Raw genomic sequence first — 19382 nt, forward strand, 5'->3', positions numbered from 1 at the left:
TATACCTCATGGATGGAGAATTATCAACGAGATCGATTACACTGTCCACGAATAAAAGACTCCTGTAAAATGAAGAAAACGCTCGATAGTCAGGTTTCTAATCATTAGATCAACCCTCCCGCCCCGACTGCGGAATCGCGAAACTCATAGGGAACATCGAAGATTAAGTAGAATGGTCAACGATCGACCCGTCATTAGGAATCGGCGCGCGACGGTGGGATCGATAAGTTACCACCTAGGAAACAAAGGGTAGAACGAAAATGGGACTCGTCGAAGAGTTTTGAAAGAACGAGGGCATCATCTTACTTTATTTAAAGTACAAGGTACCACTGGGTCCCCAAGCATCGCATCGATCTCTCGCTAAATTCTGCCTCCCCTTTTGCCACCTCGTTAGGGACCCTCGCGCGATCGATTGCCCGCGGATACAGTTCGAATACAGTCCGCGGTTTCATCGACCTTCCCCTTTACGACCGCAATCGTAAAGCTTCCCTTATCGCTCCAGCTTGCAGTCTTCGACCATTTCATCGCGTGTGCTTAAAATTACCGTTTTGCGTAGTTAAACCTAGCGAGTTGAAGAGACTCCTTGGAAAGAGCTTGTTGACCGATTCCCGTGGCGTCCTTGCTTCGCGAGAAACCTTCGTAAGATCGATCCTTAAATCTACCAGGGATGTCGCTTGTCGAAGAGCCGATCTGCGCCCGACGACCGGAGCCGCGCCGCTCGTCCGCCTCTTTTTCCTTTCATCGTCGTTCAACGACCACGAATTTAATTCGCCTTCAATTTTTCCAGTGCTTTGAGTGCCGCCGACGGAGAAACGTTAACGACGCTCTCCACGGACGAGTCTCGAGGAGGATACGCTTCACAGGTCAACAGGCAGCGGCAAGGGGGTCAAGATGAGGAAAATTTCGATCGGAAGGAAAAAGCAAACAGAGGTCTCGGCGATCGAGCGTCCCCGCGGCTACGGTCGCAAATCGTCGAGTTGTTCACGCGCAGACGCAGATCCCGGAAATAACGAGAGTACTGGAAGCCACGCCAGCTGGCCCGGAAGTAGTCGAACCATGTTGCTCTTCCTCTTCAAATTGAACCACCGCTCATCGACGAGGACCAATAGGAAAATTTCGATACCCGATCGATGGGAGATACGCCAGCGTCCCACCGATCACAGTTCCTGGCTTCTTTCGCTCTCCTCGCGGTTTTCCTCTCGCTGAGGCCAGCTGGCGAGACTCATGGCGAGGTACAAATTCACCGATCCTCGAGTTCGTGAACGAAACGGATAGAACAAGGTGTGCAGGCTTGTGTGCGTGCATTAACAAACTTTCGTCCTTGAAGACACGAAGTCGAGGTCCGAGGACGATTGTTGACGCGACAGCGAACTCCTCGAGCTTCCTCTCGCGACGACGTCTTCCTCCTGGCCGGAGATCAAGCGGAGTTCTTGCTTTTCGAGGATAAGCGGCTCTCGTCCTCCTCTAGGAAGTGGATCGTTGAGACTTGAACGGTGTTGGGCCTGTTGGAGGCTCTCAGCAGCTCCACGAGGTCCTCTTTCGTTCGTGGCGCCGATGCAAAGGCGGCATTAGCTTGGGTTCCTCTCTTCCCTTTACTGAAATTCAAAAGTGGCATGCTACTGGGTTTGGCTGGAAAATCTGAGCGGTGGAGAGCTCGATCGAGACGCTTGATAATCGCTGGTTCGTCGCCGAGCGATGCTTCTCTTCTGAAGCGATGTTTTTAGACGACTGGTTGAGACTGTGGATCTAGTAGATGATTTACATTTCCCTTTTCTTTAATATAGGTAATTCTCTGAAACGTTATCTTGCTTCGTGTGTACAATAATCGGTAATTTCTTGGCCCCCAAGGTCTTTATGCAAAGTAAATGCGCTGGATAGTTAATCAGATTGCCAAGAAAGGTTGGACGAGGTTAACGAAGCGTGAGCTAGGGAGCTGAAATAAATTAGCCGCTGAATGGTTAATTTGATTAACAAAAGGGTATGACTGCTCATCCAAGAGAGTGGCCTGCGTTCCAGGAGATTGAGAAAGATCCCCCATCGAGATTAAATCGACATAAAGGCTCGACGAGGATAACCATTTCAGCAAAGTCGCCGAACGTTCTGGCTCCCGTTCAATTATTCTTGCTTAAACATTTTCGGAAGAGGGGTGAAGCTTGCTCCAATGACGAATGGGGATAATCCTCCCGTGCAATAGAGGAAGGGGAGAAAATCGTAGCCAGAGAAGCGTCAGCCTCTTTGGAAGAAAACCCTCGTCAGGAAGTGTGTCAACGTTAAATCTTGCAAGGATTAGCTTTAGAGCATGAGACGCTTGAAATCTCGCCTTTGAAACGATACGAACAACTTTTTTTTTTCAAACTAAAATTCCCTGTGATTATTCCTGCTCTTCACAATATTGCCACCATCCACAGAAACTATTTTTCCAAAAAAACGTTCGCAGGCTTTTTCGACGGGATTGAGAGATCCTAATTTAGTGGATCGTATTGTGCATCCCAACCAAGGGATAGACCGACCAAGTTCTTCGGAAACTATGCTCGCGACGCGTTCTCAGGAATTCGGGGAACTATGAGGCGCATTGTTGCGCCAGAGGGAAATCGATGAATTCTGTCCAACAAAACGTGTCCTGAAATAAGTCAAGATCGCTTAATGACTTGGACGACTAAGACCTCGCATTCTCCACCTGCAATATCGCTCGAGGCTTCTGCCTTCTCTCGTCGCAAGAGTTACGAGTCTCCACGCGGCAGAGCTCGGCCCAAAAAGCACCCATGGAACGAGCTATCTCTCCCCACGTCACAAAGTCAGAAAACCGCGAAAACTTCTAATGAGCTACCATCGCTAACGTTCTCTGGAACCTCGTCCGCGGGCGTGACGCGTGACAGAAGCAAAAGAAGTGGTCTAGAGCTCGCGTGCCACGCGAATCTGCTTTTCGGTCGTCGCTTCGCCGAGCGGGGCTCATTGTTCGCGAGATTTCGGGAAGCCGAACAAGTCGCCGCGCGAAAACTAGGCCTTCTTTGGAATGTCGGTCAAAGGGTGGGAAGAAAGCGGCAATTGTTGGCCGAGGGAGCAACCGCGACAAAACGGCGCCACCAGAGGAAGAAGAGGACGACTCGAGTGTCTCCCGTGTAAGTGAAACCCTTTGGGAGAGAGTGCTCGTGTTGTGGGCGTCACTGACGACGAGCTTGCTTTCGCTTCGGAGAAAAGAAAAGCCGACAATAGAAATAACACACGCGAGCGGATACTTGGTCCCTCGACACTGATCGACACTGTATTGACTGACAGTCCCACTCGCGAATATCCATAGACTCCCCGAGGGAGGACAACTTCTATCGTATTGGACGATTCAGCAATTTGGGTAGTTCAGAGGGTCCTCCACGCGCGTTTCAACGAACATTGATTGGGACTTTAGGTGGACTGAAAGGAATCAATGCGAAGTTGATCTTGAGTCTCTTGAGAGAGGTAACAGATTCCCTTTTAATACCAACAACTGCTGCTTCGAGTTAGATAGACGAACTAATGAACGTTTTAATTTTCCCAAATTTCTCCTATTTTGTCTGTTAAAAAGATGTCGACCATCGAGAGGAAATAAAATATCCCTCGAGTAGAAATTCGAGCAAAGGCATCAGGAAGTCTCAACGCGGTCGTGAAGGGTATTTGCACCTGTGCAAATTTGTCTGCGACCCCGTTTCGACGATCAGCTTCTTTCTGCGTATCTTTGGCCGCTCTTTAGCCGGCCGAGCCCTCTCGACGTCGATATTCGAGTAACGCGCTTTGCTCAATCGATGATTTCACCGCCTCATCCACTTGATAGCTGGCTCGAACCGGAAACGGGGTCGAATCACAGTCGTGTACGTTCCTTCGGTGCTTATCGCACAGTCGAATCTCGCCGTAAACGCGATTAAGTGAAAAGTCGAGTGCTGGCTTGCGATCTATCCCGAACGAAGGAACTCGTTTCGCGGACTCGAAACTGGTTCTTGATATAGAAGCATGGGGAATTAAATTACGGAAAGTAGTATTGAGTCGGAGACAATAAAAAGAAGAAGACGCTTTTAGCAAAATGTGAAGCTAGGTATTCACATTTTTCTACTCGTGGAGCTTCAAAAAAGAGTCTTATATAAATATCTAGAAGAATTGTTTAACCCCAAGGGTTCACTGGCTACAACTCACCAATGAATATTAAAGCTAGTAACCCAGTCCATGAGCATTTAATTTACACCCAGCAGACCACAACCCAGCGTTACTTTGAATAAGCACGAGCCAAGGTTTCATCTACGAAATGGAACCGTACCAGCAGCAGCTTTCAGAGTGGCTTTATAGCCTGTACCGAAGGCTCCGCTAATGTTGACCGACGATCCTGCACAAAGCAGCCGTGGACCGGAAGTCAAGGTGAAATTGGGGCCGTGTAGTTCGATCAGACTTCAGCGAACCGGATCTCCGACACGGGTCAGCTTCTAAAATTCTCCCTGAGCTTTGACGTCGATCGATCTCCTCCGTATCGAGTTGACCAGCTACGTTTCCCTCGGCCACTCGTCCACAGTCTCAACCAACATTCCTCCGCGACTTTCCACGCTTGCGACGAAAAACGATCCCTCCTCAAGCGACCCGACAGCAGGGTTGCCTCTGTCGTGGCAGAGCCGGGACCCAATGCGTCTTCGTGGCCAATCGGCAGGTACTATCGGCTCGCCGCTGGCGATAAAGCTTGATCAACGTCAGCGACGCAGGATTTTGGCGCGAATTTAGGAGGCAACGGCCAGCTATATCGTGGCTGTCGACGTGCCTCTAAGCCTGCCATCCACGCGGATAAACTTCGAGGCGATCTCAAAGGCTCAGAGAACGCGGATCTTCGTCGAGGATTTTGCTGCGCTCATGCAAAGAGGGGGAACAGAGCTGTGCGTCTAGGTACGTGCTCCAAAAGCTACGCGTACTCTCTCTTCATCGCTCTGAATGGACGAAGAAGCGTGGGTGAAGTAGATTAGGGAAACGCGGAAACGTGGGTCACCGGAAGTAGCTTGCTCTTGTAGCTTAACACATTGGAGAACGATGATCTACCCTGTGGGTGAAAGGACAGCTCTCTTCGTCAACTAAGAGTGCAACATTTGGTGACAGCCTTGGCAAAATACAGTGATCTCGAATGTGTTAATCTCTTACTCCTACTTATTTCGAGACGCGAAGAGTTGCCAAAAATTAGCTACTTCCGGTAGTCCGCGACGCAATACCGTAGCTGTAAAGAATGCAAAGATTTAAGAGAAGTTCAGCGGCAGAGACGCGGATCGACGGAAGTGGTCTTGCCCCAGGATTCCTCCCGGAGTGTAGTATTATCCTCATAGAAAGAAAAAGATCTGCAAAGCTAGCTTCTGTATCGATAGCATCGAGAATCCAGAGGAGCCGTGGATCACTTCCGCGTGCAATGGCCTGAGATAAAAGATCGTGAATGCAGGCTCACCGTTCTTCCGGCCGGTCGGCCATTGTTCTTTCATCGAGTAGAAGAGGAGGACGGTGGTTGGTTTATTGTTGGAGGTGATTTGTTCGTAATAGCGGATTATGGTGATCGTGACCGGTCTCGGTGATCGATTCAAGCGGTCTCCGATACCGGAAGCGGTGGCTGCCCACCGGAAGTAGTCATGGCAGGCGCGGTGTTGGTGGTGGTGGTGGTTGGGACCGGAAGTGGCTGAAGGGCCTGCATGTCACAGGTGTGGGAACCGCGCTTCTTTAGGTCCTGGAACAATTCGCATTTCGGATATGTTTCAATTTAGACTCCTCGTCCATCTTTCCTGCCTCCTGCTCCCTTATTCTCTCAGGCAACCCTTCCTCTCGCGCCCTCTCAAACCTTTCACACGTCCTTTCAACCTCGCTCCTTCACTTACGCTCCCTTTCTCCCTCTGTCACTCTCTTTCTCTCTTTCTCTCTCACACCATCCTCTCTCTGCGTCTACGTCTCTAGGGCAACTATGAAAAAACTAATCGTAAGGCAAGTTACGCTACACTCTACGTCTCCTCTCTCTCCCTCCCCCCTCTCCATCTCCCCATCTCTCTCTATCTCTCTCTATCTCTCTCGTGTATCTCGTAGTAGTTCTCTTACGATCCTTTTCCCTCAATGTACATACGTGTTCTTTATCTCTCTCTTTCCCGTGCTCTCTGAAGCTCCTCGAGCGTGAATTTGGAAGACGGAACTGCAGTCCCTTTGCTATTGCCCCGGACGAGGAACAAAGCGTGACTCTCGTCCGGCAGAAAGAATTCTCGAGACCAAAGGAGCTACGTTTTACCGCTCGGTTTTAGATGAAATGGAATGAGATGCGATCTCCGCGCGCGGCGCTTCACCTCGCGGCGCTTCACCCCACGGCGCCAGCCATCGATCCCCGCTGATCTCGTAAATCCCCGAACCGAGTTAATTAAAAACGAGCCAAGTCCTCGGGTAAACGAGGGGGCCGCGAGTAAGTGGCATTTCCTGCGAGATGGAATGGCCGGGAGAGCTGGTCGCGGTGCCGCGCCGCGCCGCGCCGCGCCGCGCCGCGGGGTTTCGATGCTTCGGCTGATACTTCGAGCGAATGTCGCGGCTAAGATCACTAGCGAAGAGAGATGTCGAGAGGAAAGGGGGAAGAATGAGAGAGGCGCGCTGGCCACGTGCAGATAATTCAGAGAACAGAAAGTCATGCGGAGAACAGCGAGAAACGTGGAACGACAAGAACGAGAGGTAAGGGATGCGGACAACGATGCGCTACCGTAGACAGATCAACAGAGCAACGATTACAGTAAGAGAAATAGGTAACAGCAATGCATAACAATAAAAACAGTCGATAAAAGGTGAAGAAAGAAAACAGTCTGTGACATGGTGGTGGGTGGAGGGTGGGTCGATCGAGATAAAAGCATGCGAGGTGCGTGTAAATAAGAACGATCGTGTACGCCTTCGGCGACGTGTTCGAGTGTGGCGCGCAGTAGCGAATTCTCGCAGAGTTCGAGTCACTTCTTCTCGATCTTGGATCTACTCACGTGCGGTGTGCCTCGAAATCTTGCGTCTTTTCGTGAGTCGCTGCGCTAAGTAGTGGCCACGAGCTACGTTCTCGAGTCGAGCCGATTTCGAACGGCGAACGCAATCCACGATGCAGTGCGTTGCGTGAGATGCATCTGAGTTTGCTCTTAGGATATGATACATACGTCGAAACTTCATCAGCGCTCGGTAGTCGGCTCAACGTCGAGGGTAAAAGCGATCTCTATCTGTCAAGCGACTTGCTCGCTTTCTTACTGACCGAAGCGAACTTCTCGGGCATATGCTAAACTAGCTGTTGAAGTAAGGGCTACTAAGTAGAAGGGGACTAATTAATTTGCGATCACCGATGGATTGACCTGTGGTCCCTGGGAACTTTGGGATACTTCGAGCTCCACTGCAATTACTGTCAAAGTTTCTGAACAGCTTAAGAACAGATTCCAGGGTCCATAGAGGTCGTCCATCAGAGGTCACCGTCAGCAGCAGTAAGCTCGAGAAACGAATAGAGACTCCTCGACAGGTTCGACGACAATCGTCAAGGCTATCGCGATTTCTGCATGGCCTACGGCGTAATGATGCTAGACGCGAAACGAAGAACGGCAGAAAGGAGATTAGAAACGGAAGCATCCGACGTGGGCGCGTCGACGATAGCATGCACGAACCGTCGGCGGATTTTCCGGCGAATTCGCTAGCTGCATCCGTGCACCGCAATGCAGTTCTCCCTCTCTATCTCTCTCTATTTCGTGAGTCCTCGACGTGATAGTCACCGTCTTCGCGATGTCGTTCGACGAGGGTCGTTAATCCTTTCCAGCCGACGGTGATATTCGTCGGTGCCCCTTTCCTGTTGCGACGCGACGGCGGGCTAAACCTCGTTCACACGGAAATTCATCCTTTCAACTATCGCGTGATTGGCTCTTTAAAACCTGAGTCATCTTGGTCTACGTGATCAAGATAAATTGGTGTCTAAAAATCCTGAGAAAGGTGTAAAAATATCTCTACCGAATCAGCACTTTCTCTAGTTGCAATATTTCAAAATCTCTTCTTACAGCCTCTATTAATATTCAGAACTTCATTAAGATTAAGACACTAATTACGGATGAGACTATCTAAGAATTCTAAGATTCAATGATCCTCACATAAGCTTCACAGCGACACTTGACAAGGCTTAGAAATTCACTGTACTACTACCATCAGCGAAGCATAAGAAACAGTGCCAGACACTTGGCAAGGTGTCCGAAGTGATCGTGGCTCGAGGCGTCGTGTGAACGAAGCTTTTAGCCGCGGTCGCGTTGCTTCCCTTCGCTCGTGACGCACGAGACGCGCGCGTTGTTCTCTTTCGGCCGCGCGTGCACGCGTTATTTCGGTTGCACTGGGACGGGTTTCCCGCGATTGATCGCGCGTCGCGAGCGAGTCGACGCAGCTCGCGTCAGAGGCGTCACGAGCACGATTCATCTGGGACAAAGGAACCCGTCGGTGCGGGCGCGATGCTCTATTCGCTGCAACGGTGACAGGGTCCCGTGTTAACTGCGCTTCCGCCAGGGCCTCTTCTTTAGAGAGTGACGTTACAGGTTGAAGAGAAATTATACAATTTTATAGAAATTCTAGCTTGAAGAGGAAACATGTCTTTTGAATCTAGAGAGTCTGGATAGACTTTAGACTCTAGACTCTAGACTCTAGACGATCAGATATGTTTCGGAAACATATCATCGCTATCTCCACCAGCGTTTTCCGGGTATGGTTTCTTCGGGAGACAAAACTATGTCAAGGTAATAAAACGCAGTCTTTTCGAAGCCCAGTTCCCCAGAAGCTTCCTTGTCGAGAAGTATTCCGGACGGCTGAAAAATCACGGACTCGCTGCGGCCACGTACGCGTCGGGTCACGTCGCGTTAACACAATACAAGGAAAACGCATTAGGTGAGGCGGTGTGGCTGCAGGATAATAGAGGAAGGGTAGGAGCACGGAGGAGAATCGTCGGCGACGTTTGAATCTCGCTGCCGACGTCTTTCACGAGCGTGCACATTAATCATCGGGCAGCGAAACGAGAACGAGGTGGCCTCGCTTATTAAAGTTCTGGGGGGCCATTAGTCGCAGGCCGCGCGGCAGCAACTTCAGGGGAGCGAGCCCGTAAAGCACGATCGTAAAATAAATCACGCGGTGTTAAAAATTTCGCGCGATACTCGCGGGATCGCGACGCTGGGGACACTGTAGTCATCTCGAGACTGCGCAAGGGGCGTGAGAACGTTCTAGAGTGGATAGCGCCTGAGCGAAATTATGAACGATAGAGGTTCAGACCATCGAGCTCTCTCCATTCCATCAGACTTAACCACCGCGAAGAGGCGAAGGTTCCCAGCGAAATTAAACGCGAGCAGGCCTCGTAAAACTTGTAATCGAATAGTTTCAACCCTTCGCTCATCTTAAAGTTCAAGCGCTCGATAATCTCGCCAGTCGTAAACGGTGACCCGTCACCTCCCGAAGCGCAGGAAGCAAGCAGAGCAGCGCGACTGCTATTTCGGGGCTGCTAAGTCCCGCACCCCTTTGTCCCCCGTGTTTTTTCATCCCTCCAGAGAAGCTAGAAGCTCGCAAGCGAACAAAGACGGCGGACAGACGGCGAACAAAGGGAGAATGGCTGGTGGACGACGTCAGAAATGCTTCGAGGCGTATAAGGCGCGTAAACCCCGACTCGCTTCTAACCATAAACTTCCGTAGTTTACCGTGGTCCGCCGACTTCCGTTGTTGAACGCTTCCTACTTCGATCGCCACCTAGAGGGGAGCCTAACGTGTCTCTGTTGCATCTCGATTCGCCGCGATTTCATTCTTGGCTCATCCTAGGCGCGACGCTGGAAAACTGGCTAAAGAAAAGAGAGTGGAGCTAGAGCAGCGGGCTGAAGAAGCTGGAGAACTGGAGTTCAGACCGAGGGGTGGGGGTAATGGAACAGGGGAACGCGACCCATTCGGATGCAGGGATCGATGGGAAGCGAAGAAGCATTGGTGGATCGCGCGAGAATGCATAAATCAGAAGCCAGATCAAGATTCAGCCGCAACCAATGATGGATTCGGGTAGGCACCATGCCAGAAGGGTTTCGTCTCTTCGAAGGAAGTTGGCCTTCTTCTCCAGGGACGGGCGACCGCGAAAGGAAGAAGTAAAACGCCTGGGGGCAAACTAAAACGTCAACCAAAATGACCCGCGAGGGAGAAACGGGGAATACCTTGAAGAAAAAGGGAGAAATAAAGTGCGAAAGTTGTTGAGTAACCGGAGAAACGGAAAGTTGTCGGAACGAAATCAAAGGCGAGACCAAATCCAGGGAGAACGCGCGAGAAATGGAAAAGCGATTTTGTGTGGTGTCGAAGAAGCGAAGGGGAAAGTGTTTCTCGGGAAAAGCAGACACCCAGAAGCCAATCCAGGGATCAGCCACGCGACACGATATATTCTCGACCACCGAGGGGATGCATGGGGAGGCCTTCGTGTGTCCTTCGTCCTGATCCTTTCGCCGAAGGACAAGAAAAAGTGCCTCATATTTTCCCAACAAGGACACACAAGTGTCTTATGCACATACTTTAATAAACATCGTATAGAAGAGGTTGCACGCGCGTGCGATAATGCGCGCGATCGCCACTTGTAATGCGCGTTTGTATACGATACGATCGTGGCCTACCAGAAGCGAGCGTTTTGTCCTTTGAAGGGATATTGCCTGGTAAATTCGAGGGTCCCATTCGGTTGTAAACAAGAATCACAGTATGTCGCTCATATATCTGACAAATGTTCTTTTCACTCTCTTGTAGGGCTGTATTTTACGAAGTGAAATTCGCGAGACAACCCGTCTTCTCGATGAAAGAGAATATTTTGCTTCGAGATTCAAATTTGTATTGCTTTTACTCCAAATAGCTATGCTAGTCACGCTGGTATCGCTTCCCTTTTGATATTCTTCGCCCTCTTCGTGTATTTGTCGCGATGCTTCACGGTCTGACAAGTGCTTTCCTATTCTACTGATATTTCTATATTCGCTGCGACTACACTGCGATCCCCAGAAAAATCCTAACAGGTTTCGAATATTCAAACGAGGCGATTCGACACTCTGACTTCTTTCGACTTTCAATCAATTATTTTTTCATGAAATTTTTTCAAATATGACATTTTTGCAATACTCGTAGCTCTGTAACCCACGTCCACGTATACAAACGAACGCATTACTCGCGGTAAATGCTCGAATCAAGGCACGAGCGTACAAATAACAACGAAACGGTATAACACAGTGTGGAATACACAATTATCATCGTATTTAAAATGACGTCCAGGTAACCACGGTTTTCTTTACCTTTTTCCGCACTTGTATACGGTCTCCATATACGAGCACCACTCTATCCTTGCTCTCGTTCGAGGTGAGCTGATACGACAAGCTCTAAAATTGGATGATTCGTGTGCGTTTCGACGGCCATAGTTGAGAACGCCGCAATTTATCAATTACCACGCATTGCGTGTTCGTCGTTCCCGATACAGTATTTTTTTGTTCGTTATATCGTTCCCATCGTCGGCGTTGTTACCGTGTTTTCATTATTATATCATTTGGTGTTTTTCATTTTTCGATTCGAACGTCGTCCACGAAATTCCATCGTGAAAGAGAGGGAAAAGAAGAGAGAGGGCGCGAGAGATATATCCATCGGGTTCATTATGAATTCCGCACGGTTTCACGTGGACGAATCGTTTATTCGATGTTCGTATCATTTTTTTTTTCAATTTTTTTTTTTTTTTTTTTTTTGGTGAATGCATTTCCATGTTCGTTAAAGAATCGATTTGTCAGAGGATGCGACGAGAAAGAGGTGCCGATTCGCAGCGAGAAGGATGATGATAGACGGCGATTTATGTTGGTGGATGGCCGGCAAACGATGACGCCCGCGATGATCGGTGACGATAACGATGATGGAACGGGAGAGGCGACGTCGTCGTAGGTCCAATATCCATGGTTGATGAACGGGGGTGGCACGGAAATGAGGAAATAGAAGAATTTGATTGACTTACATTGTGGATTTTTCACTGTGTGTGTCTTGTGTCATTTTTATTTCTATTTTTTACTTATTGTTGTCTGTTTTTCACCACTCTCGCGCGACTATTGTGATCGTGGCAATAAATTTGTGTTTCTTCCTGGTCCTTCTCTACCCTCCGAACGCTCCTTATATTTACACACGTATATACGTCTCTATAATACAGTTGCTGTTTCTATTCCCCGTCACTCTCGGGAAAATCGTTTCGTTTGTGTCGTTGCCTCAAAGGCAACCGTGTCTCTGTGTGTCTCTAAGGCGTACGAATCTCGTGTAAACCTTTCCTTCTCTACCGTTTCCGAGCGGTCGATCTCGAAGGCAACTTCAAACCTCGCACTCTTTACTCGCCGTGCGTCGCCGTCAACGATTACGTCTCTATATGTATATACGTACTTTTTTGTTTGTTATATTTCATATTTACTCGTTTGCCACTTAGTCTGCTCTATCTCGATTTCAGTGGGTTCGGTCTCGGGCTTATAGCGTGCGTTACACTATAGACTGACTAAGGAAAGGCTTAGGCCGCTCAGAACGAGGCCTCGACGAGGTAAGTATCGTCCATCGCAGCCCCAGTCTGGCCCCCTTGGGCACCCGATACTTGGGCCCTTGTCGCTGGGATGTACTGACTGTACGCCTGCTGAAATCCACACCACAAGCACACACTACATTGTTGCACGCTAGGCTCTCCTACCCTAAGTCTGTTTCTACATTGGCCTACGGCTTATCTACTTCGTCGCCAGATCGGACGAGGTCTGTTCTCGGGGCCGATTCTACTTCGGCTGTTATCGGCTTGCGAAGACCTCGCAAGTCTTTCGTCTGGTTCTACTCTCTCTGTTATCGCTAGGCTTTTCCTACGTGGACCAACGGGGCTACTGAGGTGTCACAAGGATGGCAACGACAATAATACTCGGCTAACTCTTGCCTACTCTTCGCTCGCAAAAGTTCCAATACCCCAGGAGACTAATCTATGCTAAACCCTACTTTGCCCTCTACTTCGAAGAGGAACAACCCCCCACGAGAAACACGCTACATCGAAGGCCCAGGCAAAAGAGGCGATCGAAAGGGGTGGCTTCTATTCAAGCATCGTCTGATGCACGATCTCCCGCGAGATCGATAACCTACGAGTGCGGTCTTACTGCGGTAAAACTTCTATCAAGTTCAACAGTTTGTCATCTTTTCCTGTTGTCGAGGGACAGCGTCTGACTCTGCCTCGTTCGTTTAGTACTTATGGAAGCGTGATCTATGGGCGGCTAACAATTCTCTAGACAACCCCGTGCCTCGGTCAGCAATTTTTGCACGAGCGTCGATCGTCCCTGTTCCGTTTTTAAGCGCGAAACCATTTCACGCGGGTCGATTGTCGCAAACAAGAACAACGAGTTGAATTTAATCGTCGCTGGTTTTGTTAAATTTCGGTCATTCGCGGCGTGTTCTCGCGAAATTTACGAATTTTCTCTCCCAATGATTGCTGGAATGTTAATGGACGCGTTCCCAGTGAAGCTGAAAAATTGATGGACTAACGCCATCATGGCTGACGGATTACTGATTCCTGGCGAATGTTGGTGAACGCGTGAACGAATTGGAATATAGAGTGAGGACCAGCGTTTTTTCGTTTCACTTATTTTTGAATAAGTTTCAGGGATCAAAGGATTGTATTCGATTTCAACCTGCAATTTGGAATATTTGATATCTGACCTGTATGAGGAAACTATATTTCAAAATGCTTCGAATAGATACGTCCAGATTTCGATTATTAAAAGTGAAATACTATCATTTCTAATCAGTTTAATCGCGTGGCAATGGCAAAAACCGAGAGTTTCACTGAAAGAAAGTAGTTTGATTAAAGTTCGTCGATCCGTGATCGATGAAAACCCGGCAACAGCGTTCTTCGCGATAATCGAATGGCAAGAGTCATCGTGGCGAACAGGAAACAGCTTCTCGGCTCGCAACCATGCAATTTCGATGTATTCGCAATTGTACGCTAATTAATTTCGTCGATTCCAGCGGCACTCGCGTCCGGAGGGCCACTGAGATCGAGTACCATCGAGAAACAGGGGATCGAAGGGAGGGAAAGCAGAGGGAATTTTGCAACGAGATGCAATTAAAAACCATCTCTTCCCCTCCCTTCGGTAATGTTGTTCACGATCGCAACTTTCGGCGGAGAGCGGGGGAGGAGGGCGAAAGGTTACTTGAAACGTCGAACAATCTCTTCGTCGAGCACGAGTCGTGTCTGAAAATCGTGAAGAGGTACGGCATTCAGGAACAATCCAGAAAGAGAAGTGTGGAAGAGGTACGAGTGCCAAGAACGAGAAGTAGAGTCGATTTAAACATTTCCCAAGAATGAAAAAAGGGCAACTAATCCGAGCTAGCAGGCTGTCAGGGGGTATTAACGATACACAAGAGGCAGACAAGTAACAGTTGAGATTTCGGCCTTACCTTAAACGGACGAGAACTGTTTCTACGGGACGAACCACACACAACAGGTGCCGACAGTGTTTATGTTACAAAATGTACAGATATATTTACATGTACGCGTCACATATGCCAGTTTCTCGGGGGTTAAGTTTTGGGGGAGGAGTCTGAGTTGCCGATAGAGTCCTTAGAGGAGGACGTAGCTTCAGCATCCACCGAATCGCTTTCACGTTGCCACCTAGAGTGACAGCGTGAACAACGACTCGAGCTTGCAATATTAACGCGTCTTGGAATGACCGAACATTCTCCAAATTCAATTATCTCGTTTCTCGATTTTTTGTAGATAAATTAACACATTTTCTTGACGCAACTTTCTCAGATTATCATTACTTCCATTACGCGTTAATAGGTTGCCTAGAGGATCATGGATACTGATATTACTCCATTTCTCATAATGAACATTGCGATGACGGTCATAAAAATTGACAAATGACAACCTGTCCCGCCACGACGTTTACGGCCCTATCCGTTTGTGACTTACCTGTTGAACAGGGTAATTAATTTCGCAGGACGATGGAATTGACGTCGATAGGAACCAGAGGGAGGGACAAGAGGCTGGCTAATCGCGGCCTACTGGCCAAAAATAGTCGCGAAGGATGGGCCACGCAAAATATGCCGTCAATGGATCGCGGATCGATTAATCATTCCACGGGCCGTAATCGACGCGAACCGACAGGCTGTAACCTTTTGCTAATTCGCGATTAATCTTGTTCACGGATCGGGCCTAAGTTCAACCAGAAACACTGGGTGATTAATGGGTGGGTCGGGGGGCACGAGGGGCGCTCGAATCTCAACGTAACACGTGTTTCTTTTGGCGATAGCTGCCTCTGGAAATCACGGGGAGATGATTGATCATCGTTGGACTATTGTTTTACGACCGTTTAATGTCTGTTTATTAAACCTGTTCATCGACAAAGAATGCTACAGTATCTTCGTGTTAATTTTCACAGTCCAAATCCGTTGAATTCGACCGCCCCCTATCAACAGCTGATACCATTAGTGTCGTTATCCTTCGCAGGGTTACCCCTAATAAAGATAACAGAATCGATCCGTACACATTATACACAGTATATTTAATCGAACCGACTATTTATGTGCGAAGGGCCAATTAGTTTTCAACAGCGATCAAACGGAGCTAAAGTTAGGGACAGTGGCCAACATCAATATCCAAAATAGAAGTCGAGTGGCCTGGATAGCACGGGAGATGCAAGTGACAGTTTCCAGGAAGTTCATTTCGCGACCTTTTTGTGAATCAGTGTGAAAGCGACCTTCGAAGTTCGAAGGGTCGCCTACTTCCCTCGAATAAGGTCAAAGTTGGGAATGTAGCAACCTTCGGACACGATCCAAATAGTTCTTGTGCCCTCAAAGAAGCGAATGCTGCTGAAATTAAACACGCTATCACATATGATATTCGCCAATCCACTGTATAATACCGCATAAAAAGGGGAGGAGAATTTTCATTCCCAAAAATGTGACTTGCAACTCCCTGTCCATGGACTACTCAATTCCTAGAAATCGGAGATTCGGGAGCACGGTGTTCGGTAACAAAGGGGCAAGTCTCTGTGAACAGGACAGAACAGAGGGTTGTCGAATAGACGGTGCTCGTTACTGGGCCGACGGCAAGTGAATTGACGGAGCTTTTCAGACGGACACTTAAGATTCAATTTTCTCTTGCCTGGCTGATCTGAAGTGGATGCTCCACTACAGGCTCCTGGTGTTCCTTCGGCTATGCATTATTCATGAAAGCAACTCGTGTTATATTATAATGCGCAAGATGGGGGGCAATTAATTCGACGCGGCGCCATCGGTGCTCGACGACGCAGTCTATCTGTTCTTTCGTTCCTACTGAGCAACGCGCGCGAGAACGAAACCGATAATGAGCCACGGAGAAGACTGCACGAGACCCTCGATTCTTAACGTCATTTTCCGACGCCCGACGTCGAAGCTACCCCTTCGAGGTAACGTTACTCGTGGATTCGTGACGCGTATTCTCGATGCTTTTCCCGAAACTCGACCATCGAAATTCACCCTCGGACCATACCAGTTTACTTTAATAACGTGACCGAAATGAACGATACGCGTGGACTTCGACGATAGGCGTCGATTCGGCACGAAACGCCGGTTCATTCGATTTCGCTGAACAAAGAGAGATGTTATCGTGACCGGAATAAAAACACCTGCTTAATGTACCTGGCTGAATGCGACCTGGTTATTGAAACGCGATCCAGTAGCCGCTAGAAGCGAGAGATTTACTGGCTCTGGCACAGAGAGCAGAACAGAAATGGGAAGAAAGCCGAACTTTCAATTACCACGAATAAAAATCACCAGGGAAATCGAAAATTCATTTTCACGCAGATGATAGAGATGAAATTAAACAAGTCGAGGGGGAGACGTGTACTGGAATATACCGTCAAACTCTGCAGCGTTCCTATTAGAACTCCTGAAGAACAACAGCTGCTGCGATTACTGATTCACGACGAAATTTCGAACGACAGGGCGTAAACGAATTTCCGTCGCTTTGGCTGTTACGCAGGGGGCTGAAAGTTCCTCGAGCTAGCCGGTCGATCGCGGTGGAAACGATGGTGGAAACGTTTATTCGACTTTAAGCGCTTTCAATTCTTCGCAGCAGCGAGCTGCCGTCTGGTCTAGGCACCAGATTTATCGAGGCTTTGGCACGTGGCGACTCCTCGTGAACACACATCAGGTTTCGATAATTCAATTGTACGCTGCTACTTCGAAAGCCAACGAGAATAAAGACAAGAATATCTCTACTGCAAATAGAAGAATTGACAAATTTTATATTACTCGATTTGGATAGAGAAAAGTTGTCAAGAATATTTGACATCGCTCTAGAACCCTAAAAACCTTCCGCGTTATTGCCGCGTGAGAAGTCATTATCCCAAAAGGGGTAAGACGATGCACTTCCCTTCGTAAACTGTGCCAGAAAGTCAACGACCGTTTTTGCGAACGCCACTCGTCGTTCATTGTGCACCACCCACGCGATGCAAGCGCGCGACGACGCGTGCATAGGTACAGCCGCACTATGCACCCAGTGAGAGGCGAGGGTGGAGTCTCGAGGAAGACTCGTGATCAAGTTGGGTCAAAGCTTGCCTCGAATTGTGCCTCGCGCCCTGAGACCACCTTAGAGCTGACGCGAGGTCTCGACGAATGCTAACGCTTCGGCTAGAGACGTTTTCTCGAGAAACGTTTTTCAAGAATTTTCGTGAGAAGTCGTTAAGCCATGGAAACTCTCGAGCTCCAGAGGTTCTTCACTCGTCAAAAATTTGTGCGAGACTTTGCTCTGCTGCCTCGAACGAACTCGCAGAGCGAGATAAAAAGGGGAAAAACGTGGCGAGGGGAGATCCTACACGTGTGTCGAGGATTGAAAAGTTCTCGGCAACTTGAGAAACGTTAAATCGGTCTTAGGAACACTCGCGACAGAGAAACGATCCTAACTATCCCTCGAGCTTCCCGTAAACTGTGCCATTTCGGGCAAAGTGGATGATTAGATCGACACAACTTCAGTATTATAGCGTGCTCTATATTGCAGCTAAAGACTTCTAATCGTTCCTGACCTCGTGAATCTTTAAATCGAGTCAAGTGAACCTGCACCGCTGGGCAACTGTTTGACCTCGTAAATCTCGCCGAAAGCTCGACAAAGTGCTTCAAGTATGCACTCCAATTTGTATGAAAAATTGAAAACTCTCTCTTACGTTACCCAAGCAGTTCTAGAGACACAATAGAGCTAATCAGTTTCCATAACTATGGTAGAACCAAGACCCTATGACAGGTAGAACAACGCGCCTTGGAGATGACTTACGCTCTAGTGGCCGCTTATACACACTCGAACGAGGGCAAACGGTTGTCCAGCATTGTAGGTCGGCGATGATCGGGGCGTGAAACTCAGCAGGGTGTCTTCTGTCCGGTAGGAAAGCTCGAAGGAGACCTCGAGCCTCTCCGTGGTTAGGTTGACGCCAACGGGTACACGACACGTGTATACACGTACACATGGAGCAAGCACGCGTTACACAGACACATTCACGTACACATACATGTGTATATACCTGCTGGACGTCCCTAAGGTCAAGGTGACACGTTGCCGTACAATTTTCTAGTCGATAACCGTGCAAGGATGACTGTACACCCGTATGAATATCCAACGGACTGCGGTCTAACCCGCGGACGTGTTCTCGCGTCGCCTGGAACCGGAAGGAAGCCAGCGAGCCCGGGCCAATCGCTGCCCGAGCCGCTCAGAACTTCTCTTCCGGTTGGCCGACGCGGGACTCGTCGAAAGTCTGCAGCGTCGCGGTTTGCGGGACGTCGAAAGCGATCCGTCTAGCTGCCACCTGCACGGAAAATCCAAGGGATCAATTCACTCGGTCGTATTTCAGGTATAGAGAGTGTAGAGGTCGAGTGCCACTGTGCACAGGGATCGTAACATAGTTTATAGGACTGTTGAGCATAAACATGACAGTGTCGAATGATAGATGAAACGGCAGCCTTCCGTGCAGGGGGTACGGTGCACTTTCGTCTCTCTCTCGTTGCTTTCTAGGGTCTAACGAAGCTCGTTAAAGTTTCGTGACGACGGTACACGTGGCTGAAAATCAAGAAGTGGTCAGAAATAGGAAAGATCCGTGGTTCATCGGTTCTCTCGATTCGTGTGCTTTCTCTTGGGGTTTCATTGGGTGGAGATCGCTCCCGCCAATCGCAGTTTTCGCTCTACTTTCTCGATTTCGACTTGACTCCAGGGTCTCAAGGGGTGGAGATTCGAGAACAGGAGAGTCAGACCGTTGTGTGGGGGGGTTCGGAAAGGACGCGAGCGATTAAAAAATCTCAGCTTCTTTATTTCTTTCAGACATCGTCTCGTTAAAGGTGTTCGATATCCTCCTGTCGCGCTGGCGAGCGCT

The 19382-nt window shown here is 48.8% G+C and overlaps 1 protein-coding gene across 7 annotated transcripts in view; it reads right to left on the reverse strand.

Annotated features, from left to right (window-relative positions):
• Positions 1-5443: 5443 nt before the first annotated feature.
• Positions 5444-19382, reverse strand: part of Shal (potassium voltage-gated channel protein Shal) — a 78725-nt gene continuing 64786 nt past the window's right edge. The window contains exons 5-6 of one of the 7 annotated variants that reach the window (XM_076388609.1): positions 11289-11372; positions 5444-5710 (exon numbers count right to left, since the gene is read on the reverse strand). In XM_076388609.1, coding sequence (XP_076244724.1) covers positions 5567-5710; positions 11289-11372 — 228 coding nt within the window. In that variant the 3' untranslated portion in view covers positions 5444-5566. Of the gene's footprint in view, positions 5711-11288; positions 11373-11691; positions 12644-16150; positions 16202-18579; positions 18822-18873; positions 19073-19382 lie in introns of those variants that run through there. The other 6 variants (XM_076388603.1, XM_076388604.1, XM_076388606.1 and 3 more) reach the window with 6 other exon arrangements.

The sequence above is a fragment of the Calliopsis andreniformis genome, chromosome 12 (genome assembly GCF_051401765.1).
Source record: "Calliopsis andreniformis isolate RMS-2024a chromosome 12, iyCalAndr_principal, whole genome shotgun sequence".
Lineage (NCBI taxonomy): Eukaryota > Metazoa > Arthropoda > Insecta > Hymenoptera > Andrenidae > Calliopsis > Calliopsis andreniformis.